General features: G+C 35.4%; 2 protein-coding genes across 6 annotated transcripts; one reads left to right on the forward strand and one right to left on the reverse strand.

Annotated features, from left to right (window-relative positions):
• Nucleotides 1–14,423: 14,423 nt before the first annotated feature.
• Nucleotides 14,424–25,351, forward strand: LOC114278844 (uncharacterized). Of its 4 annotated transcripts, none has more exons than XM_082886786.1 (7): nt 14,424–14,565; nt 19,760–19,832; nt 19,947–20,030; nt 23,094–23,181; nt 23,925–24,007; nt 24,267–24,378; nt 24,787–25,351. In XM_082886786.1, exons 2-7 carry the CDS (start codon nt 19,797–19,799, stop codon nt 24,972–24,974), a joined length of 591 nt encoding a protein of 196 aa, XP_082742912.1. In that variant the 5' UTR covers nt 14,424–14,565; nt 19,760–19,796; the 3' UTR covers nt 24,975–25,351. The 4 variants fall into 4 exon arrangements, with proteins under 4 accessions (XP_082742912.1, XP_082742914.1, XP_082742911.1 ...); XM_082886785.1 differs by lacking the exon at nt 14,424–14,565 and adding an exon at nt 15,089–15,222; XM_082886788.1 differs by lacking the exon at nt 19,947–20,030.
• On the reverse strand, nt 14,642–17,238 carry LOC114305433 (uncharacterized). Of its 2 annotated transcripts, none has more exons than XM_082886783.1 (4): nt 16,782–17,238; nt 15,520–16,523; nt 15,357–15,446; nt 14,642–15,272 (listed from the first exon to the last, which is right to left on the reverse strand). In XM_082886783.1, the coding sequence occupies exons 2-4, from the start codon at nt 16,240–16,242 to the stop codon at nt 15,159–15,161; spliced, it is 927 nt and encodes a 308-aa protein (XP_082742909.1). In that variant the 5' UTR covers nt 16,243–16,523; nt 16,782–17,238; the 3' UTR covers nt 14,642–15,158. The 2 variants fall into 2 exon arrangements, with proteins under 2 accessions (XP_082742909.1, XP_082742910.1); XM_082886784.1 differs by having other exon boundaries at nt 16,777–17,155.
• Nucleotides 25,352–25,382: the final 31 nt, after the last annotated feature.

A 25,382-nucleotide genomic window follows, 5' to 3' on the forward strand; every position in this document is an offset into this window, starting at 1 on the left:
TGGAAATTTGTTCTTAGCAAATGGACAAATCAAGTTGCACTTGTTCAATTTTGTTGTACACCTTTTGCCTTCAATTTGATACCTTTTCGGGTCTAATTTTTTGCCTATAAATATAGATACATTTCTAGCAGTCAAGACCATCCGAAAATCAGTCTAAATTTTGTCTCATTGCTGTCCAGAATTTTCTACTTGTGCATTATTCTTCATTTTAGATTTAGAATAAAAATCAAAGAGAGTATAGAACACAATGTTTGGTTCGACGTACAAATTTGTTTGGTGTGCTACAACAATTTTGTGAAGATCATTATATCCTGGGAGATAGACGTCACTCAACCGTAAGCACCGTAGCGGGGTGAATCTGTCTTAAGGACAGAGTATCACGCACTCGACTTGGTCTTTGAATTATTTATTCAGTTCTACAAAATAAATACTGTAAGTTTTATTTATTTTGTTTGATTTAGTTTCCATTTATTTTATTTACACAGAAGATTGTTCCAACAATCTTAAGACAAATTCAAATTATTCTATTTACAGAATTTTTCGTTTGTTTCCTTTTCTCTTTCTTCTTTTAATAAAATTATTTTCTGTGGATTTACAAAATAATATTCTGGTTGGAAAAAAAAATAGTGATTATATGCTGTTTGACAAATAGTAGTAATATACTGTCTATTTTCCTTGACAACTAGTAGTATGATACTAGTGTCATTAACAATTCAGAATATATTTTTGTGAAATTTTTTCAGAAATTAATTTTGGGTGTTTAGAAATTATTTTCTGAGTTTTCATTACTTAAAATTCTGTTTTAGTATTTTAATTATTGAAGAGTTACAGAAATTAATTTTCTGTGTAGAATTAATTTGGTTAAATAAAATTTTATTTTATTTCCAAATTAATTAAAAAACAAAAGTTATTTTCTTATTTCTTTTATTTTACAGAATTTAATTTTCTGTGTGGAATTAATTTGGTTAAATAAAATTTTATTTTATTTCCAAATTAATTGGAAAAATAAAAGTTACATTCTTGTTTCTTTTATTTTTACAGAATTTAATTCTGTGAATTTGGTTTAATTTTCTGTGTAGTGTAAATTCTAATTATAATTTTGTTTTATAAATTAGAATTGATGGCTACTGAAACTAATGCCCAAACAAATACTACTGTAGTGACTGCAATTGCACCAATCCCCTCTCTTGTGGTAACAGTACCAGTAAATCACGGTGAAAAGCCAGAGAAGTTCTTAGGAACTAACTTTAAAAGATGACAATAGAAAATGTTGTTCTATCTTACAACTCTGAACCTGGCTCGTTTCCTCCGTAAAGATGCTCCTATCCTGAAAGAGGATGAAACCGACCGGCAAGTGGTTGCTGCGGTTGATGCTTGGAAACATACTGATTTCCTTTGCCGGAACTACATCTTGAACGGACTTGACAACACATTATACAACGTCTACAGTCCTATCAAGACAGCAAAGGAACTTTGGGAGTATTTGGAGAAAAAGTATAAAACGGAAGATGCCGGCTCAAAGAAATTTGTGGTTGGCAGATTCCTGGATTTTGTAATGGTTGATTCAAAAACTGTGATCAGCCAAGCTCAAGATTTCCAACTCATTCTGCATGATATTTACGCAAAAGGCATGTCTCTCAGTGAATCCTTCCAATTTGCAGCCTTAATTGAAAAATTACCAAAAGGCTGGAAGGAATTCAAGAACTACCTCAAACACAAGTGCAAAGAAATTTCTATGGACGAATTAATTGTGCGTTTGAGGATTGAGGAGGACAACCGCAATTATGAAAAGCGGGCTGATAAGCATCCTATGGAGTCTAAGGCAAATGTGGTGGAACATGCTTCAAAAATCAAGAAACGAAAGTCTTCTGGAGAAAGTTCATCACAAGGCTCTAAAGGGGGGGAAAAATAAAAAGTACAAGTTTAATGGCAAATGTTACATCTGTGACAAAGAGGGACATCGTGCCAAAGATTGCTGTAGCAAAGGGAAAAGCAAAAGAAAAACAAGCAAGAAGCCTGCTCAAGCCCACATGACTGAAATGGATAATATTTCCAATGGTATAGATGATATCAATCTTTCTGCAGTTGTTTCCGAGGCAAATCTTGTCGGAAATCCTAAAGAATGGTGGGTGGACACTGGTGCTACTCGCCATATCAGTGCCGACAAAAAGATGTTCACATCTTATTCTACAGTGGACAATGGTGAACAACTTTTTATGGGCAACTCCTCAACTTCCAAAGTTGAAGGATAAGGAAAGATTGTACTTAAGATGACATTTGGAAAGGAACTCACTCTCAACAATGTGCTGCATGTACCGGACATTCGCAAGAATTTAGTTTCCGGATCTTTGTTGAGTAAGAATGGGTTTAGGCTAGTTTTTGAAAGTGACAAGTTTGTACTTACCAAAAATGGGATGTATGTAGGAAATGGTTACATGTCTGATGGCCTTTTCAAGTTAAATGTAATGACCGTTGTACCCTCAGTTATTAATAATACTACATCTTCTTCTTACTTGCTTGAGTCTTCAAATTTATGGCGTGGTAGACTAGGACATGTTAATTATGGATCTTTGCGTAGATTAATTAATATGGAATGTTTACCTAAATTTGATATTGATTCAAATCATAAATGTGAAATTTGTGTTGAGGCAAAATTATCTAAAACTCATTTTCATTCAATTGAAAGAAGTACGAAACCACTTGAATTAATTCATAATGACATTTGTGATTTTAAATCAATTCAAACTAGAGGTGGGAAAAAGTATTTTATCACTTTTATAGATGACTATACTAGATATAGTTATGTTTATTTAATTCGAACTAAGGATGAAGCTTTGGAAATTTTCATTCAATATAAGAATGAAGTTGAAAATCAACTTGGTAAGAAAATCAAGAAACTTAGAAGTGATAGAGGTGGTGAATATGAATCACCTTTTGGTGAATTTTGTAAAGAACATGGAATAATTCATCAAACCACCGCTCCTTACTCACCTCAGCAAAATGGAATTGCTGAAAGGAAAAATAGGACTTTAAAAGAAATAATGAATGCCATGTTAATAAGTTCTGAATTACCTCAGAACTTGTGGGGGGAAGCAATACTTTCTGCTAATTATATACTTAATAAAATACCCCGAAAGAAAGTGAATCAAACACCTTATAAATTGTGGCATGGAAGAGTACCATCCTACAAATACTTAAAAGTGTGGGGGTGTTTGGCTAAAGTGGCTATTCCTAGTCCTAAAAAGACTAAGATAGGTCCTAAGACCATTGATTGCATTTTCATTAGTTATGCTAAGAATAATAGTGCATATCGGTTTTTGATTCATAAATCAGAACATACCGAAATGCATGTAAATACTATTATTGAGTCTCGGAATGCATCTTTCTTTGAATATGTATTTCCAAATAAGACTGGACAAGAGACTAGTAACAATAAAAGATCTCATGATACTATTATTAGTCAAGATCAAGAACATGATCAAGAACAAGAGCAAGAGTTAGACCAAAATGAGGAAGAAGAACCTAGGTGTAGTAAACGTGTTAGAACCTCAAAATCTTTTGGTCCAGATTTTCTAACATATTTGTTGGAAAATGAACCTTTAACTTTTAAAGAGGCTATGCCCAGTCTTGAAGCTCCTTTATGAAAAGAAGTTGTCAACAGTGAAGTTGAATCCATCTTGCAAAATCACACTTGGGAATTAGTGGACTTGCCACCAGGTTGTAAACCTCTTGGGTACAAGTGGATTTTCAAAAGGAAAATGAAAGCAGATGGATGAATTGACAAATACAAGACAAGACTTGTGGTCAAAGGTTTTAGACAAAGAGAAGGTCTTGATTACTTTGACACATACTCACCGGTTATTAGAATAACATCCATTAGAATGCTAATTGCCATTGCATCTCTATACAATCTAGAAATTCATCAAATGGATGTGAAAATCACTTTCTTAAATAGTGAGTTAAATGAAGAAATTTACATGGAACAATGATTTAGACGTGAAGCAGCTTCGGAGAGACCACCAGTTTGACGTAAAACTACACCCTGGATGTAGAGTCCTAACAGCTTCAATTTTCGGGATTGCCGTTCATCCCTTTCAGTACCAACCTCCGGCAAATCGAAATAGAAAAAATGAGGCTCATCATACGGGAGAAAATCGTCAATCCTCCAGATGGAATCACACAACGATTTAGACGTGAATCGTTTTTTTTTTTGTAATAACTATGTTTTCGTAGTTTAAAATAACTTCGACCGGAAACACCAGATCTGCTGGATGTTGTCCAACGGCGACAAAAATTTAATTTAGTTCTGGCGGTATATGGACGCCGTTGCGAAAATCCGAAAGTAGTCGCCATAATCGATGGTCAGGAACCCACCATTAATGCATCACATCGATTTTGTTTTATAGACGTAATATGTTGACCGTGACATGGGTCAACGTAAACAGTTCATATTTTTAAATCAGGTTCTTGTATAACATATGGCACAGAATAATAACAGATCACCCACGATGTAGAAAAATCAAGACGTGGGCCATACGTAGGTTAACTGTTTACACCGCGTGTCGTCCCCCGCGCCACATGTCGTCCCCAGATTATCTGGGTTAAGAATTGTGTGCCTGACAATTCTAACAGATCGCTGCGCTATCATAATGTCTGAAGAAATACAACAAGCCGATCTTACAGATAATCTCCACGAAAATGAAGAGGGCGATTTGGAAACCCAAATCATAGACGCGACATCAAACGTACCGGTATCCAATATACCAATCTACAATCCAAAGATAGGCGATACAATGTGGCAAAAACTCACGTTTAAGTCTATGATGATTGACAAATGCAAGCTAAGCTACAGGCCACAGTGTCCGTTTAATTCCACCAGCCGTGTCGAAGTCGAAATACGAGACACACGGCTACGAGCGGATGATCAATTACAGGCCCGCTTTACGTTTCCAGTTACATGCCCAGTAGACATAACATATTTTGGAAACGCCTATGCTACCGCAGATAAAAAAGGATGTCCATGGACAGGGTCCTACAAATTGCTACAAACAAACATCAACGATGATGTGAAATATTGCAAAATGAAAGCCACATTGGCTTTCCAAACATCATCGTTCCCAGAGGAAATTACTTATCGGCCGCCATTAATAACTGTTTTGTCCAAGGTAGTCAACAACAGCCACGTGGATATTTGGCACGTGGCGCGCAAAGTGATGAAGGCAAGACTAACACGCAGCAATTCCGAATCACATTTTCGATCCACAAAGACATTGTCAGCACCAATGGGCCATTACGGTTCATCGGCCCAAAGAATAATGGCGGCACGAATGTCAGCAAGTTCAATTCGAGATGGGCCTGAATCATTCAGTCGTCGCGAAATAATTTTGCCAACCCACGGCCCATCACTAATCAACACTGGGCTAAATAATCAGCCTAGCGGCCCAGCTGACATAGGCCCATCAGTAAGCGAGGCCGGATCCAATAACTCAGAATCATCAAGACTCACTACGGACGAGGTGTCCAAATTAATAGGAGAAGCTGTAAAAGCCGCAGTGGAAGGATCCACATCAACCCAGAAAGCAAATGTACAACGGAGGCAACTGTAAAATAATTTGTAACCAATATTTGTAATAAAAAGAAATTATTTTACTAGTAACAATATTTCAATCTACAATTCAGATGCGCCCTTACAATCGATTTTGTGCGACATTCCCATACAAAATAACAAATAATTGTGTTTTTTACAATATTATTATACGACCCGCTAAATTGACCTAAACTATCGCGGAATTCGGATACAACATTTTTTTCGATGTTGATAAATGTTTTAACGCCTTGACGGCTAACAACTGGATATTCATTATTTGATTGCGGCGGCATTAGTACGGGAACACGCCGCAATACAACAAAACGGTCTATTTCCGTGCCTCTGACCATACAACCAGTTCGTGGGTCACCACTGGACCACAGGAAAACATCTTCAAACTTTGGCGTATACGCAGGATTAGGAAACCGGTCTAACACAACGACAAATTCACATTGGCCATTGTCAAGTACACCAGATTGATCAATGTCCACAGTTTGTTCCGCAGCCTGAGTAGGGGCGTCATGCATATCGCTTTCAAGGCCAGGCGTATCAGAAGCAGCTTCGGAGAGACCACCAGTTTGACGTAAAACTACACCCTGGATGTAGAGTCCTAACAGCTTCAATTTTTGGGATTGCCGTTCATCCCTTTCAGTACCAACCTCCGGCAAATCGAAATGGAAAAAATGAGGCTCATCATACGGGAGAAAATCGTCAATCCTCCAGATAGAATCACACAACGATTTAGACGTGAATCGTTTTTTTTTTTGTAATAACTATGTTTCCGTAGTTTAAAATAACTTCGACCGGAAACACCAGATCTGCTGGATGTTGTCTAACGGCGACTAAAATTTAATTTAGTTCTGGCGGTATATGGACGCCGTTGCGAAAACTGGAAAGTAGTCGCCATAATCGATGGTCAGGAACCTATCATTAATGCATCACATAGATTTTGTTTTATAGACGTAATATGTTGACCGTGACATGGGTCAACGTAAACAGTTCATATTTTTAAATCAGGTTCCTGTATAACGTATGGCACAGAATAATAACAGATCACCCACGATGTAGAAAAATCAAGACGTGGGCCATACGTAGGTTAACTGTTTACACCATCAGCTTGCGCTTGCCTTTAAATTCAAATTTCCCGCTTGCGCTTTCCTTTTTAGATTTTTAATCCTGGCCGCAGATCTGGGCGCGGAGCGAAAGCCCTAGCCGACAACACGCCACAAAATGCAGAAGGGAGCACCAATCGGGGGACGACACGTGGCGCGGGGGGAGCGTCCCAGGTAATATTAGTGGGACACTTCGGAACACCTATATAACTCACTCCCTAACTCTCTTCCACCAGTATAATTTTTCAGAGAGTGACTTGCGTCATCCGAGAGAGTAAGTGACGTCATTGCGAGTGAGTTATGACATCAATGCGACGTCGTTTTAGACAATTCGTCTTACATTAATTATTCTCCCAACTCTATGACATTGGATATATAAGAACATGCATTAGCCATTCATGCCCTATATGAGAATTGTGTGCCTGACAATTCTAACAGATCGCTGCGCTATCATAATGTCTGAAGAAATACAACAAGCCAATCTTACAGGTAATCTCCAAATCAAGAAACTTAGAAGTGATAAAGGTGGTGAATATGAATCACCTTTTGGTGAATTTTGTAAAGAACATGGAATAATTCATCAAACCACCGCTCCTTACTCACCTCAGCAAAATGGAATTGCTGAAAGGAAAAATAAGACTTTAAAAGAAATGATGAATGCCATGTTAATAAGTTCTGGATTACCTCAGAACTTGTGGGGGGAAGCAATACTTTCTGCTAATTATATACTTAATAAAATACCCCGAAAGAAAGTGAATCAAACACCTTATGAATTGTGGCATGAAAGAGTACCATCTTACAAATACTTAAAAGTGTAGGGGTGTTTGGCTAAAGTGGCTATTCCTAGTCCTAAAAAGACTAAGATAGGTCCTAAGACCATTGATTGCATTTTCATTAGTTATGCTAAGAATAATAGTGCATATCGGTCTTTGATTCATAAATCAGAACATACTGAAATACATGTAAATACTATTATTGAGTCTCGGAATGCATCTTTCTTTGAATATGTATTTCCAAATAAGACTGAACAAGAGACTAGTAACAATAAAAGATCTCATGATACTATTATTAGTCAAGATCAAAAACATGATCAAGAACAAGAGCAAGAGTTAGACCAAAATGAGGAAGAAGAACCTAGGTGTAGTAAACGTGCTAGAACCTCAAAATCTTTTGGTCCAGATTTTCTAACATATTTGTTGGAAAATGAGCCTTTAACTTTTAAAGAGGCTATGCCCAGTCTTGAAGCTCCTTTATGAAAAGAAGTTGTCAACAGTGAAGTTGAATCCATCTTGCAAAATCACACTTAAGAATTAGTGGACTTGCCACCAGGTTGTAAACCTCTTGGGTACAAGTGGATTTTCAGAAGGAAAATGAAAGCAGATGGATGAATTGACAAATACAAGACAAGACTTGTGGTCAAAGGTTTTAGACAAAGAGAAGGTCTTGATTACTTTGACACATACTCACCAGTTACTAGAATAACATCCATTAGAATGCTAATTGCCATTGCATCTCTATATAATCTAGAAATTCATCAAATGGATGTGAAAATCACTTTCTTAAATGGTGAGTTAAATGAAGAAATTTACATGGAACAACCAGAAGGGTTTTCTATTCTAGGGAAAGAAAAAGAAAGTGTGTAAATTGGTTAAATTATTATATAGTTTAAAACAAGCGCCAAAGCAATGGCCTGAGAAATTTGACAAAGCAATGATGTCAAATGGATTTAAAATTAATGAGTGTGACAAATGTGTTTATATTAAAAACACAGACAAATGTTATGTCATTATATATCTTTATGTGGATGATATGCTCATCATAAGTAGTAATAATGATATGATTAAAACTACTAAGAAAATGTTGAATAAACATTTTGACATAAAGGACATGGGCATTGCTGATGTAATTCTTGGTATGAAAATTACTAAAACATCAGAAGGATATGCTTTGTCACAATCTCATTACATTGAGAAAATACTTGACAAATTCAGCAAAGATGATGATCATCTTGCTAGAACACCTGTAGATGTTAATTTGTATCTTTCTAAGAATGTACTGGAAAGTATTTCTCAATTAGAGTATACCCAAATTATTGGAAGCTTAATGTACTTGATGAACTGCACTCGCCCAGATATAGCTTATGCAGTAAGTAAATTAAGTAAACATACGAGTAATCCGAAAGTAGAACACTGGAAAGCAATTATAAGGGTTCTTAGGTATCTCCGATTTACTCGTAACATTGGGCTTAATTATACTAGATATCCAGCAGTATTTGAAGGATACTGTGATGCAAATTGGATATTGGATACAAGAGACTTAAAGTCCAATAGTGGGTATGTCTTTACTCTTGGTGGGGCGGCTGTATCTTGGAAATCTTCCAAACAGACTTGTATTGCTAGGTCTACTATAGAATCAGAATTCATAGCTTTAGACAAAGCAGGGGAAGAGGCAGAATGACTTCGCCACTTCCTTGAAGATATTCCAATATGGCCAAAACCGGTGCCTGCTATATGCATACATTGCGATAGTCAATCTGCAATAGGTAGAGCACAGAGTCATATGTATAACGGTAAATCTTGACATATTCGACGTCGACATAATACCGTAAGACAACTACTCTCTAATGGAATTATTTCCATTGATTATGTGAAGTCTAAAGACAACATAGCGGTTCCACTAACCAAAGGGTTAGCAAGAGAGTTAGTTGAGAATTCATCGAAGGGAATGGGACTAAAGCCTATTAAATAAGAGTTACCACAACGGCAACCCAACCTAGTTGATTGGAGATCCCAAGATCTAGGTTCAAAGGGACAACCGAGTTGTGAATGATTCAGAAGGATCACTGGGGAGTTAAACTCCTATCCATTTCTATGCTGAAATAGTGATGACTGCAGAGTTTTAGGTTAAGTAAAACTTTTAATGATTCTTATATCTAGGTTAACCTAGTGGAGTATAGTAGGATACTCTTCATAAGAATCACCTATGTGAGTGTGAACTGAGCCGGTTCTATGAGATTTATGATGGGCTACAATTCTCTAGAACACTCATGAAAGACCAGGTTGTTCAGGGCCAAAATGAACACAATAGTGAGAACTAAACTGTGTCTGGGGATATACTATGTGAGTTCTATTGTCTTGGTTTACACAAACGGCTGAACAGTTCAAGACATCATGTTCACTGTTTAGCTAGTAAATCCGATAGTGTCTCACAAGGGAAGGTTCAAAGCCAAAAGCTACCTATCATTTGCAGAATATTTCTAATTTCTTTACTCTCTTAATTTTAGATCATGTTGTTGCATTTTCTCTCCGTCAAATTCCATTCATGTAGGGGATTGTTGGAAAATTGGTTTACATAAGGCTTATTTTGGGCCAACTTTGAGGCCAAAATTGAGTGGGCCCCAAACGTCTTTTGGGGTGGGTCCAAAGAGGTGATGTGTTCCTTGCTGCATGACAAGTCACACGGTAAAGACGGTTCGTCAAAACCATTTATGAGTGAATGGGAACATGACGTCGTTTTTGGGTTTAACATTAATTTTTTTTTAGACCAAGTTCTTTTGAATTTTTTCAATAAAAATTATTATGGGAATATAATTTAAATATAAATTTGGTTTTGGTTTCCTTAAGTGGTTTCCTTAATTTAATTTAATTAAACTATTCAAATAGTTTAATAATAGTATTCCAATAGTTGTAACTGTTTCACCAACAGCACCTTTTTCAAATTGTTTGGAAATTTGTTCTTAGCAAACGGACAAATCAAGTTGCACCTATTCAATTTTATTGTACACCTTTTGCCTTCAATGTGATACCTTTTCGGGTCTAATTTTTTGCCTATAAATATAAATACATTTCTAGCAGTCAAGACCATCTGAAAATCAGTCTAAATTTTGTCTTATTGCTGTCCAGAATTTTCTACTTTTGCATTATTCTTCATTTTAGATTTAGAATAAAAATCAAAGAGAGTATAGAACACAAGGTTTGGTTCGCCATACAAATTTGTTTGGTGTGCTACAACAATTTTGTGAAGATCATTGTATCCTGGGAGATAAACGCCACTCAACCGTAAACACCGTAGCGGGGCGAATCTGTCTTAAGGACAAAGTGTCACACGCTCGACTTGGTCTTTGAATTATTTATTCAGTTCTACAAAATAAATACTGTAAGTTTTATTTATTTTGTTTGATTTAGTTTCCATTTATTTTATTTACATAGAAGATTGTTCCAACATCATTAGCCTAGAGAAAACCAAAAATTGTAATGGTGTGTCGATGTTGAGGCCTCACCTGTTGGTCATGTAATGAAATCTCAATGGATAAGTATTTTATTTCACATTTAATGCACTATACTTTCACAAATCATGCCTCTCTTTCCAGATAGCACACCATCAAGTTCCACGTGGATTAGATTCTAAATTTCAAACATTACCTGGCAAGATATATAGATCAATTTCCATCACACATGGACATGTGCATGAACACTTAAAAAATGCCACAAATATACCAGAGATTCCATGTGATAGTTATCCCCATGTAGAAAAGAGAACTAACGCCATTATTAAATGTGCAGTTGAACTTTGACATATTAATACTGTGAATGATTCCATTTTTCCTACAAAATTATTAAAATTGTAAGTTCCTTTTTTCATATTATGAAAGTCTTAATATATGTACAAATTAATACCTATTTGTATCAATAGATGCATGTTAAACAAATTATGTGTGTGTGGTTCAAAGTAACATACTAATAAATGACATATCTTCGGGGAATGAAACTCTTAACCGATCAATTTCATTAGTAAATACCAATCCCATTAGGCATAAACTAAGTCATAATCAAGAGACAAAAGCAATTGGCTGATGACTCCATAATATTTTCCCTTTCTATGATCACACTCCACCTCCAGATGGTATTTTTATATTTTGGACCCAAAACTACCAGTTTTTTAATATAAATTTAGCTCATGATAGTATCCAATGCTAAAATGGAGGAAAAAAAAAAACATCCACTCAAAACCATCCTAGGTCTCATAGCTAGCTATATTCAAGGAGATGTTTGAAATACGAGTAGCCAAAATTGGAAAGAATAAGGTTGCGTTTCGTAGAGTTTTGTAAATATGATTTGAGAGTATAAGTTATATTTTGAGTTTGTGAGTATTGGAATTATGATTTGAGTGTGAATTTTTTTGGTGAAAGAGTTTTGAATTTTTTTTTGAATTGAGTGGGAAATTTTTGATGTGACATATGATATTTGATACAAAACTTACAACTCATAACCAAACATACAACTTAAAATTCTATTAAAGTGCATAAAAAAATTTAAAAATTCAGAAAGTATTTTTTTCGGATATATAAAAATTAATATATGTCAATTGTAAAAAATAAATAAATAAATAAATAAATTGCACTGTTCCGATCAACTGACCGTACAACTGGTGGAACGACCGATTAGGCCAAATTTGAAGAAATTTTTTTTTTTGAAAATCGTGCTTAAGACAGAATTTTCTATAGAGTTTTGGAAATACATTTTGAAAGCCATATACAAACATGAAGTTGGAATGTGTAGGTAGAATTATAGTTTGGAAATCATTCCAAACACACCCTAAGCCTTCTTGATCAGCTTTATATGTTCACTGCACGTAGAATTAGAACAACAAAGGACTCCAAATAAGCAATTAGAATCTGTTGTGTGCTCATTGTAATAGTGTTGTTGACTAAAATTTGTGACAATTTACACATAGATCTTTGCAATCTGTGTGCTGAGTCTGAAGAAGCTCATCAATACTTGGTAGGTCTTATTTTATATTTTTTAAATATGAAATCTTTCTCTCACATATAGTGCTTGTTTGGTGCAGCTTAAAAGCTGCTTATTTCAATTTTCAGTTTAATTTAAGCTATTTTGATGTGTTTGGTTTAACTTATAGCTTATAACTTATAGCTTTTGGAAGTCAGAAATCAGCTTATTCTTAGAGTGGGGCAGGAGATGCTTAATTTATAAGTTAGAAATTAGCTTATGTTCATAATTATAAGTTATAAGTTGTTTAGGCATAAGTTATAAGCACTTTCCCACAGTTCTACCAAACAAAGCCATAGTAATTTTGGGGAGTAAAATTGATTATACAAACAAGAAAATTGCAAAAATCTTTAGTGCTTCTCTCTCTATTTGATTTTACACATAGATCTTTTCAATCTGTGTGCTGAGTCTTAAGAAGCTCATGGATACTTGGTAAGTCTTATTTTAAATTTTTTTAATATGAAATTTCTCTCTTACATATAGTAATTTTGGGGAGTAAAATTGATTATACAAATAAGAAAATTGGCTAAATCTTTAGTGCTCCTTTTTCTATTTGATTTATTTATTATTATTATTATTTTAATCAGTTGTTGTTCACATAAAATTGACTAAACCATTAAAGGTATCCTACTTTATTATGTTACTTGGCTTCCATTGGGAATTAAATTATTCAATTTGCTTTTAGTTTACGATTTTTTTTTTAAATTTAATATTATCATTTATAAGTGTTTAGCAATAATAGATTAATCTGCAATAATAGATAGATATATAATACTTGATCTTAAAATATAATTTATCCAGTTTAATGTAATTTATCTTCTGGATTAAAATGTAATTTATCCAATTTAATCTTAACATTATGTTCTTAGATAGATTTAATTTTTTAAAAGGTTTTGGATTTGAATTAATACTTGATGTGTTTTATTTTTTAAATAGGTTTTAATTTGTTTACATTTTCTAGACAGTGTTTAGTTCTTCTATGTTGTGTGCTTTTGGATGATTTTCATTTCAAATAGTTTCGGGGAGTTGGTCTAACCAATTTGTTATGTTTAATGGATTTTATTTTTTAAATGGATTTTAATTTGTTTATATTTTCTAGACAGTATTTAGTTCTTTTATGTTGTGTGCTTTCGGATGATTTTCATTTCAAATAGTTTCGGGGAGTTGGTCTAACCAATTTGTTATGTTTACACTTGAAATTAGAATTACTCTACAAATTTTTCTACAATTCAGATCCTTAATACACTTAATAGTACCAAATGAAGAGTAAATAAAAGAGTTCCTGGTATCATAGACAGAATATGGGATAGCATTTTGATAGCAATTTGGTAAAATATCACATATTTCTACTTCTTTTCTTTTTTTTCATTATCAAGATGAGTTGAATGCCTACATTATAATGATGTGCTTTATTATGTAAGGCACTTACTGATGTACTTTAGTATATAGATTTAGTAATATTTTTTTTTTATTATTATAGATTTAGTATACAATAACTTTAGTTTCTGTTTTTTATTTAGTGTTTACAATTTTTTTTTACTTACTCTTATATTTTGATTTGTAATATTGGTAAACATTATAAATCTTATATACTTATTTCTTAATTTTTATGGGAGAATTATTATTTTATTTGAGTTTTGTAGAACATATAATGCAAGTAAAAACGTTACAAATTCTTTAAGGAAAAAAAAAATTAAATATACTTTTATAAATACATTTTAATTTTAATATTATTTATACACTTTAGGTACGGGCAAGTAATATATAATAATAATAGTTACATATATTATACATGAATCAGGGATAAAGACGAAGGATAAAGACAGGGAGACAGAAGAGAGAGGGAGAGAAGCAGAAGCAGAAGCGACGGAGAGGGAGAGAAGCGAGAGAGGAGACAGAAGCGATCGCGATTGCGATTGCGATCGCGAGGGAGAGAGAGAAGGTGCGAGAGAGAGAGCTCTGACGAAGTGGACTGGATCGACTTCGGAGGGCTTCGATCGACTTCAGAGGGCTTCGACTGAGAGAGAGAGCTTCGATCGACTTCAGAGGTCTTCGACTGAGAGAGAGAGGGTCTTCGCAGGTCTGACCCTATTCCTTAACTCTCTCAGTTGTTCGATTATGACTTTACATGTTTTTTTTTTATTATTATTATTTCCTTTTTCTTTTTAAATATTACACTTCGACGCCAAATAAATATAACAAATTCAAAAAAGAACCCCGCCGTGGCCCATGGCGTGGCCATCTGGACACGTGTGTTCCCGCCGTGTCCCCTTCTAAAAAAAATTATTAAATTACCAGTACGTGTCCCCGGCATGTCCCGTTTCCCGGCGGTCCACGTGTCGGACACCGCCACAGCATGCTTTATAGATGACAATCTCTTTTACATCATAGCAGCCCTTGAGGCCCCATGCGCATCAGCATTATCCTTTTCTTGTGTGTGTGGGGAGGAAGCCCATCAACAATCTCTCCATAGCCTTTAAATTGCTCCCTAACTCGGTCCTCATCCCACTGGGGAGGAAGCCCATCAACAAATACTGACTTAACCTGGGCCGTTACCTGTGGATCTGGTTCACGTAAAGGTTCAGCAAAAGCTACTTTGGCAGTCCTCTCAGAATGGTCAAAAACAGCATCCGGCTTTTGAAGCCTCTTATATGCAAGCATAGCATCAGAATGTCAAGAGAACTCAATAAATGCAAAGCCACGACTCAACCCTTCATGCCAAACATCTGAGACAAGAGTAATGTTCTCAACACCTTCAATTCCATAGTCTTTCAGTTTTTGTTTGATCTGCCAGGTTGCCAACCCATGTCAAATTAATAATGAGCAAGCAATCTTGCTTAGAATACATCTACTATGTTAAGTAAATCTTACAGCTTCCTTTGTCCACGTATTGCAAATATTTCCCAAGAACAATGTGTCATTGTCCGCATTTGGTGCAGTCCCACATCGCTTCCCACGTATCTATGAACAACAAAAAATTAGAACACACTAAAATTAGAAAAAGCAACAACAACAACTAAGAGAAAATTCATACAAGAGGGTTTTTCATTTCTGATAAAGCTCGGCTTGCTTGCTCCTTAGTTGCAAACTTCACAAATGCATAACCCTTATTTTTGTTAGTTGAAGGATCCTTATTCAACCTAACTCCAACTACCTCACCAATGTTCTCAAAAGCCTTTTTCACGTCCTCTTCCACTGCATCACGATCCAACCCACCAACAAATATCTCCACCTCCTTCCTAATCTTGCGCTCTTTTGCCACAGCAGTAAATTCCAAGCATTCCTCTTCCAATGCCTCTTCTTCTTCGCCATGCTCCTCGATATTTTCCTCTGCAAGCTCTTCCTCACCAAATTCTTCAAGAACTTCTTGGTCCCTGCACTCCTCCATCCTCTCCGCACCCTGGTACCCATCCCCAGGTTCAGCATCTTGTCCTTTCAATTCCTTGTTGGTATCTTCCTCCATGCTGACAAGCTCATTATTGGGTCCCACTTTATCCTCAACAATTCTCATTTCCTCCTTTTTTTCCTTCACCTCGGCTTCCTCCCTTGCCATAACAGGTTCTCGACTCTCTAAAGACTCTGCAACATCGACAGCAACAGGATCTTCCTGCGTTGTAGATTTTCCAACATTTGGAACCAGAGGTTGTTCCACATCAACGGCCTTTTCTTCTTGCTTTGTGGGTTCTTCAACATTCATAACACTCAGATCCTCCTCCGTTTTGGTTGCTTCAACATTTTCAACAGCAGGTTCTTCCATCTTGGCAGATTCTTCAACATTTGAAACAGAGGATTCTTCTTTCTTCTCAGAATCTACATCCTTAGCATCCCCAACCTGTTCCTTCTCGGAGGATTCTTTACCCTTAAACTTTTCAGTTCCCTCCGGCTTAGGTGTCTGCCTAGTAACAGCTTTGACTGAAGTGGGAGTTTTGGTTCTAACAAGTACTTTCCCAACCACAGTTCTTGTTTTTTTAACTCTCGTAGCTACTTTTGTTTCTGGTGTCACCTCCACAGCATCAGCTGATGCTTTTTCTTGTTCAACTAAACATCAAATAAGACCAGTTAAAACCACACTCATGGAGTTACATACACATACACATGCTCTATGTATAAATATGTAAAACACCCTAATTCAGAATCAAAAACAAGGAAAAGTAAATGCAATCATACATGAATTACCTATTAGTATTGCTAAAAACTCAAATTCAATTAAAAAAAATAAAAATCACTTCATGGCTATATTAGCATAAACACAAATAATTGAGAAACGATAAGGCTAAGCAAAGAGTTGAACTCTACTGGGTTGTTCGGGCACCGAATCAGCGGCGATGGGCGTAGTATCGTCGGTCTTCACTAGCTTCGCTTTAGAGGCGGAGGCGGCTTTGGTGTCGGTGGTTTTGGGCGTAGACGATCCTGTCTCGGGCTCGGGTGGCGGATTCGGAGGGGTTTTGACGGTGAATTTTCTGGACGGTGGCGTCTTCTTCGCGGCGGTCGATTTGGCCGGTGGAGCCTTCTTCGCGGAGGCCGGTTTGGCTGGAGGAGTCTTCTTCGAGGCAGCCGATTTCGCTAGTGTATTCTTTATGATCGATGCGTCAAACGAATAAACCCTAAAATCAACAAATGTCCGATCCGATCAATCTGAGAAGAAGTCTGAAACTCTAGCAACCGACGACAACGAGAGAGAGAGAGAGAGAGAGAGAGAGAGAGAGAGGTGGTTTATGTTGTGGCACTTGTTCCGAGTATTTTTAGTGGGGATGTGATATAAATGTACTTTTTGTCATTTTAAATAAAAAAAAATAGGTAAAAAAATATATGTTTGGAATAGTTTTTTTGATTATTTATAAAAATTTGTATAATAAAATTATAAATGTACAGTTACATTGATCAAATTGTTGACTTTTGGGGTGTGCATGATTTAAATTTTTTTTTAATGGAAATTCGTTTCTTGAGATGTGTCATATCTTCTCATTTTGCTAAATATATATGTAAAGTATACTGGCTGAACCTATCGGATATTAAAAAAATAAATAAATAAAATAACTACATGCTTATTGTATGAACTTTTTGGTTTTTTTAATAATTTTTTAACTTTTGAAGGTGATCTCAAACAAGCACTGAGGGCTCGTTTGGGAATAGACTATTTTAGTAATTTTTTGACTTTTTGGCTAAAATATGAGGTAAAAAAACTTGTATGTTTGGAACAATTTTTTGATTTTTTACAAAAAGATATGTAAAAAGTAGAGAGAAAATGAAACCTTTGACTTTTTTATATAAGTTATAAGTTTTTTTATTTTTTTAATAATTTTTTTGACTTTTAAGCTAAAACTTTTACTTCCCAAACGAGGTCTAAGTCTTCGTTTCAGAAGAACTAAAATAGCCTGGCTTTTTGGCTATTTTAGGCCTCGTTTGGCATGTGTCTGTTTTAGCCTAAAAGTCAAAAAGTTACTAAAAAAAATCAAAAAGTTTATAACCTATACAAAAAAGTCCAATATTCCATTCTCTCTCTATTTTTTGCTCATCTTTTCATAAAAAACCAAAAAGCCGTTCCAAAATAATAGTTTTTTTTACCTTATATTTTAGCCAAAAAATTAAAAAATTACTAAAATAGCATGTTCCCAAACAAAGTCTTAGTCTTGTTTTTTTAGCCTCGTTTGGTTTTTGTTTTTGGCTTTTGACTTTTGCAAGATAAAAAGTGTAATGATTATGATTTGAATGTGATATTTTATCTCATTGACTTATGTAGTCTATTTTATCTTTGGGCCTGGCTTTGGTTCAGTCCACCATCGGATTGGACCATGCTGTTGGGCTCGTGAGGGCCCACCACAGGTCCCGTTTTGAAAATATGAACCGTTCAATGTGTAGAACTCGTCGAGTACTATATGTTTGTGAAAAATCACGTTGATCGGATATCGATAACTATGTGATCAAAACAGTTTTTTATCAACCGTTAATTTATTCACCGTCAATTTTTTTATACAAAACTAATTTGATCACATAGCTATCGATATCCGATTAACGTGATTTTTTACAAGCATATAGTACTCGACGAGTTCTACACATTGAACGGTTCAGATTTTCAAAACGGGACCTGTGGTGGGCCTCCACGGACCCAACAGCACGGTTCAGGCAGATGGCGGACTGGACCAAAGCCAGACCCTTTATCTTTTGTGTTTTTTTAGTTAAAAAGCCAAAACCAAACATAGAATTCTCCTAAGTATACACACTTATAAAATATACATATTATAAAAATATAAATTTTCAATATACATCTTTATATTTTAATATTACCTTCATTTTTAATTTTAAAACCCTAAGGCTATTTTTGAATGATTTTTTGAAATTTTTATGAGAAAAACATAAATTAATTTGACAAAAATAAATACTTAAAAAATATTTTTAAATTTTTTTTACCCCTAAAAAGATAAAACTATATTGAAATAAGAAGTTTTATTTATTTATTTTTTAAAATATATTATAAAACTATATCAAACAGAGTGTAATTTTTTTTCCATTCATCCACTCATTTTTTGTTGTCGTTGCCGCCACTTTCAACTCTCCATCACCACTTCTAACTCATCTCCCTTCATCCTAGACCTATACAATCAATGTTGCATGATTCGTGGTGAGAGACTTGTGAGAGTATATGGTTCATGGTGGGAAGTGATCGCAGACAGATAAAAAAAAGAGGTGACAGAAGGGAATTGCAAACGAGAGAGGTACGCTAGTAATAAAAGATGATTATAACGTTTTAGAAATAGAATTTGAACAATAGAAGATAAAGATATTATGATATTTTTATCACAGATTAAAATTATGTTAATAAAAATTTTCATTAAGTATATGAACAGAATGAAGTTAGTGTATGAAAATAAAATTATCCTTGGTTCCACGCAAGGCAAGGCAAGTGAATTTTTATTTATATTGGGAAGTGAAGTTCAAAACATTGATATTTTAAAACGACGTCGTTTTGACAATTTTAAGTCATTTGAGCCACACTTTTTTGTGGCTCTCTACCATTGCTCTTTAAAATACATGGCGTCGTACTTGGTTCTCTAATTTGACATTGAAGATGCCCATCATAATAAGAAAAATGTTTGACACCTGGAGACCCCACAACCTCGTTGATCTTAACTGTGTGGATTCACTCATGTGACCATCAATGATGATGGAAATCCAAAGGTTATGGGATCAAAAAAATGGATTCTCAGTCATTATTATAATAATAAATAAACGTGATCGAAAGAAACCAGCATTACCATTTCCATTTCTATTTCCAGGAGACCTTGCTTGGCTTCTCTCTGTCTCTTTTCATCAATGGGTTCATCAGAATCAACACTCTCAAGCTCACAGGTAAGCTCGTCACTTTCACTTCATATATTTTTTTTCTGTATATCTTCAAGAGACTTACTGGATAGTAATTGATTTTTTTTTTTTTAATCGAATTTTCATTTCGTGTATGTGAAGAGGGCGGACGATGAGATCACCACCGTCTCTTTGCGATCAGAGGTCGTAGATCCCCTCCTAGAGAAGCTCAGATCCCTTAAAATCGTGAGTCTTTTTCTTCTTTAAATCTATATAGGGTTTTGTATTGCTTCTCATCTCAATTCTCTCTCAAATTTTGTTAATTTACTTTTGTGCATATATGTATAAGACTCTATCAGAAGACTCTGATGTTGTATTGTTTTCCTTCAATTATCACGTCTATATCTGAGTGGCGAAGTTTTGTTAGGGTTTATTTGTTTGAGAAGGTTTTTGCGTCTTGTAGAAGAAAGGAGTAGCTGTTCTTGCCCGGTTTAGTGTTAGTTCGAGATGGGTGGAGTTTAATTGCTGGCCAAATGGGGAGCAGATTTTTGGAGATTGAGGATTCTAGATTGAAGGTCATGGTGAGATTCATAAGGTCGATTGAAAGGGTCCTGTTGGAAGTGGTTCAAGATGTGGGTTTTGAAGGTGGGGTTTATAGTATGTAGTGACACAAATACTGTGGATGTTGATGTGTAGGTGAGTTCAACGTCAAGCAATGAGTTGAAATTGTTCCTTTACCGTGTTTTGTTGTTTTGTTAGATTGACCGCAAGTGGAATGTGACAGCAAGGATCAAAGTGTTCAATCTCTCCGGTGTGTTTCATTTGTTTATGTTCTATTCATAGTTGGAGGCTCAAATGGTGTTCCATGAAGTATGTTATTTTGTCAATCAACCTGTGTTTTAGACGAGTTGTCACCTAGGGTGTGTTGCGTCAAACCAAAAGCAGGGCCAAAAGATTTGTAGATGTAGCTCATTGGATTACCTTTATATTTCTAGAACTATAGTGCTTTCAACCAGTTTGGATATATGTGTGGGGGTTTTGTTGGTGTCGACAAGGATACAGTGCAATGAAGGCATTTCAGGTAGGCTAGGGCTTATGGTGAAAGGGGACAACAGTGGTATTCCAAATGGGGTTTCAAATAAGGGTTGTTCAGCACAAAGGTGGAGGTTCGAGGCAGTGATGTGGATTGGGGGAAGAAGGAAGTGACATGTGAAAATTAGAGGCCTCAGTCGTGTGGAGAAAAAAGTAAAGAGGTGCAAAGCAGTAGGTGACGTAGTGGAATGAGGGAGGCTGGAGGTGTTTCAATTTTAAATTGGGGGACAACTAGATTTGATGAGGCAAGTGTGGTGAAGAAAGGGACGTGTGCAAATAGGTTAGAATCAGGCTGAAGCTTGGTAGATTTACTTGGGCCCAAAAGTTGAAATGGGTTGGTGGAGAAGGGCCAAGGCTTTTGGACTAAGAAGCACGGACACTTCTAAAAGGTAACATCTTGTTGGACACTTCCCAATACTACATACATGAAACATATTATAAGTTTGATTAAAATAATTTGGAATCCAATGATAAACCAAAAACAATTTATATTTATATTTATTTTTCTCTTTAGACTTTAAAAGTTATTATATTTGACTTAAATATTCGTATGACATATAACAATTTTTTATCTTTATATATAATATATAATAGAATTGTATATTTCGCATGTGTTTCCTATGTGTAGTGCCTTACATTTTTTGAAATTTTTTTAGTCAGCCTCTCAATGTCGTGTCCGTGTCCGTGTCGTGCTTCTTTTCTTTTGGATTAGGTGGACAGGATTGATTTGTCCCAAAAAAGGGGGCTGAGTCTGGGTCTTTAAATCAGCTTTTGTTATAGGAGGTGATAAGAGCGGCAGGTTGGGCTCGTGTAAAAGGAATGCTAACGAGCCTAGAGGATTAAGGGAGCCACAGTGGCTTCTTTTTTTAATGTCATTTGGGGAAATCTATATTATTACCTTTATTAATGCAAAAAGGAGGAATCTATAATTTTTCAAACTGGATAGAGAATTTGTATTTGTTAGAGACCTCAAGTAGGTATTTGTAATTTACCTTTACCCCAGTAGACAAGGTAAAATGGTATTTAAAAATATTTAACTGGTGACCATAACAATTTTTTCGCCACGTCTAACAGAATTTGTATGGAGTAGGGAATTTATTGTGTGTCAATGAACCTGAAAGGAGGGTAGTGTCATTTTAAAAACTCTCTCTACAGTTGTCATAATCTCAAGAGAGGTCAGTGTAATTTACCTAAAAAAATTGAACTTTTTCCTCAAGTGACTAAAATTTCAAAACCTAACTTAGATAACAATCACAATAGGCTAATAACAGTAGAAATTTCGAAACCTAATTTACATAACAATCACAGTACCCACAAGATTTTTTATTCTAATTTTTGCACTATTAAAAATAATAGAGATGTTCAGCGAAGAAGAGAGAGACTGAGACAATGTGACTCCAACAAAGCCTCCTCTTTTTCATTTAGGGGCTTAACATAGAAGTGGGCTTTGACAAGAAAAAAGAGGGGAAAAAAATCAAGCCAACATAGAGGAATTAAAAAAAATTACAGTGAGCTTTCACGAAGAAGAGAGAGAGAGAGAGTCTATGAACAACAAAGCGTTCTCAAGAAATTAGGGAACAACGACCCTCCTCTGTCTCTTCTTTCTTCTTTTTCTCTTCTCTCTCTAGGCTAGGGCTTATCTTAACTAAGTGATGAAGTGTTTTTCTATTGTTTTATCTTTTCCATATTTTACATTTTGACCTGCCAAAATTTTCAGAAATTATGTGTCCCCAATGTGTCTACACCAATGTACGTCATGCTAGTAGAAGTGTATGCGCTTCATAGCTCACGATTTATAAACTAATTAGAAGATGATGATTTTATTTTTTTTATATATAAATTGGTGTTTTGTGTATAAATATGATGGGGAGTTGTTAGATCATTTGTGCTTGATGTGGCATCTTTGGAAAGAGCAAAACAAGAGGACCTTTAAAGGGGAAGAGGTGCCTTTACATTGGCTAAAGAGTTGCTTTTTGGCTATTTTGTGTAGTTGGGTTTCTGGGTAAGTCTCTCCCAATCTGGATCATTTTGTTGATTTTCTAGTTTCTCTTCATCTATAGCGATCTGCAGGCCTTTTTTATCGTTTGTATAGGCCTCTTTTGGTTTTGTTTAGGTTATCATTATCTTTATCATAGTTCAACCTTTTGGAATCATCTTCTCTTTGATGCTGGTTTCATATTATATGATTTACATGTATGTATTTATTTCTTAATGCAGGCAACTCCAATACTGACAGCACCATTGGAAGAGGAGACTAGCTTGACAGACATTCTAGTGAGAAAACCCTCATCCTCTTCTGCTTCAGGTGATCTTTTTTTCTTTTTTCTTTTTTTTAAATTTTGAAGAACTGTTATTTGGGAATTTGGAAGCTCATGAATCGTATACATATTGTACAGAAGTGTCCCAAAATGACTTGAAAAACAACATATCACAAAAAAATTGAGTTATTTCACGAGGGAGAGATGGGGTTTGTCTGCTCTTCGGAGAATGGGCTAGGGTGGAACTGGGCAAGAATTTGTGTTATAATTATAACTCATAGGAAAGTGCTTCAATGTACTAATTCTATTTTACATGTCATTCTAAAGATGTCAACTGCTGAAAGTGAATCATGCCCCAGAACTTTAAAACCCACTTCCCATTCATCTGTCTCCATGTGTGTTTTGATGTAATTCTTTCGCATCGAATTAAGCCACATGCCTCTTACCACTTGTGCATGCCCCTGTCAGTTCCTTCTGAGTTTCGTTCTTATGATGAACATACTCATGTGTGTGAAATAATATTCATTCATGTTATTCATGTGTAAAAAGCATGGAAGCATTACAGTCTGCTGGAACAGTTTCACATTGCAGATGCATATTTGATATATATATGCATGCACAAATGAAACATTTGACCCGATTCTTTTTGGATATAGTAACGGTTGCAACTTAATTTGGTGTAGCTTGTGTTTTTGAGGACACATGTATTGTTACTTTATTCACACCATTTTTTGTATGTAATGCATCATTTTGAAATAGTATAACATTCCTATGGATGAAATTGATACAGTAAATCTGATGGTTCTGCTGGAGCTCTTCTCAATGTACCGTGATTGGCAGGAGGCAAAAATCCAGACGATTAGTAAGAAACAGGTTCACTTTGAGAATGATAAAAGTCATATTTTATGATAGTGCTGTTATTGCAGTGAGTATATTTATGTATTCTGCCTGGACAAGGCATGAATAAGATCAGATCGGCAGCCAGCTCACCTGAACCCTGTCTAGTATTTAGTGGCAGAATCCATGGATGAATGAAGCTGCAATGAATAATTATGTATTCTTATTGTCTGCACTAGTTAATTATTTGCAACTGAAAACTTTGTATTATGATAATCGATTATAACTGATGCAGGAAGAGGTCGAAAACAAGATAGAAGTTGCAGATGCTTTGACAGTTAAACTTCTTCAGCGTTTTAATTATTCAGTCTCGACAATGAAGACTACTTCGCATCATCTATCAGAAGGTGAGTGATGTTCTTGCCTAGACTCTTCAATAAATAAACTTAAATATATATATATATATATATATAATAAAAATAAAGAAAGGGAAAGAAAAACACAAGCCCATTGCAGGTTGCAAGAAAACAATTTCCAAGAAACTGCTCACTAACTCAAATCTCATATTACGGAATGCCGTTGATAGGCAATAACTGTCCAATTAAGAACGCTTAGCCCTGAAAATTTTGGTGGAAGCCCAAGTTGCGTACCTTGGTTCTTCTTGAATGTGCTCATGTACCTGATGAAAGGATGACTTGCTTGATTTGAACTATTATCTTGAGAATCTGTTGATGTGATGTTGTAGATTGTGGGCTTTGTATAATTAGACTTCACATTAAAGTTGTTGTTTAACTATGTATAAAAATTGCATGCAGTTCATGCATTGCAGGTTGATCTTGGGGAGCTGAAGGGAAGGTGGACTGAGGCGATTAGCAACTGTGATTCATTATGCAAGAGAATCAATGCAGAGGGACCCGAATCACTGAGATCATCTGTCAAGCCATTTTCAGTCACCTCAGCAGACGTTGAAACCAGCTGTCGCTCCCATGGAAAGAGCGTTTAATAGAAGCCTGTCTACCATGGAATCCAAGTTAGACTGACTTGCTCATTTACTTATTGTTGTAAATTTTCCAAGTATTTGACAATCATGGTTGTAGAAATTAAGGTTATACCCTCGGGGCCGGGCTAGTGCAGTTTGATCATGCTTCTCTGATTAGCACCTGGTTTTGTCATGGTCAGAAAAGAAGAATAGAGCACTTGTACACCAATCTCCCTTTTGCATCCTACCGTTGTTCATAATTCAATAAAACCTGTGTTTGTGCCATCGTTTCACAGCTTTTATGTTCTTTTATCCATTGTAACGTTAAATGTACGTCATGTAGTTTCATTCAATCTTCAATGTTATCCAACTATAGAGTGTTTTTCGCTCATCTTTTAAAAGGATGGCTTTTATACTGGTCTCTTTTTTTTA

The sequence above is a fragment of the Camellia sinensis genome, chromosome 9 (genome assembly GCF_055761805.1).
Source record: "Camellia sinensis isolate YWXY chromosome 9, ASM5576180v1, whole genome shotgun sequence".
Taxonomy (NCBI): Eukaryota; Viridiplantae; Streptophyta; class Magnoliopsida; order Ericales; family Theaceae; genus Camellia; species Camellia sinensis.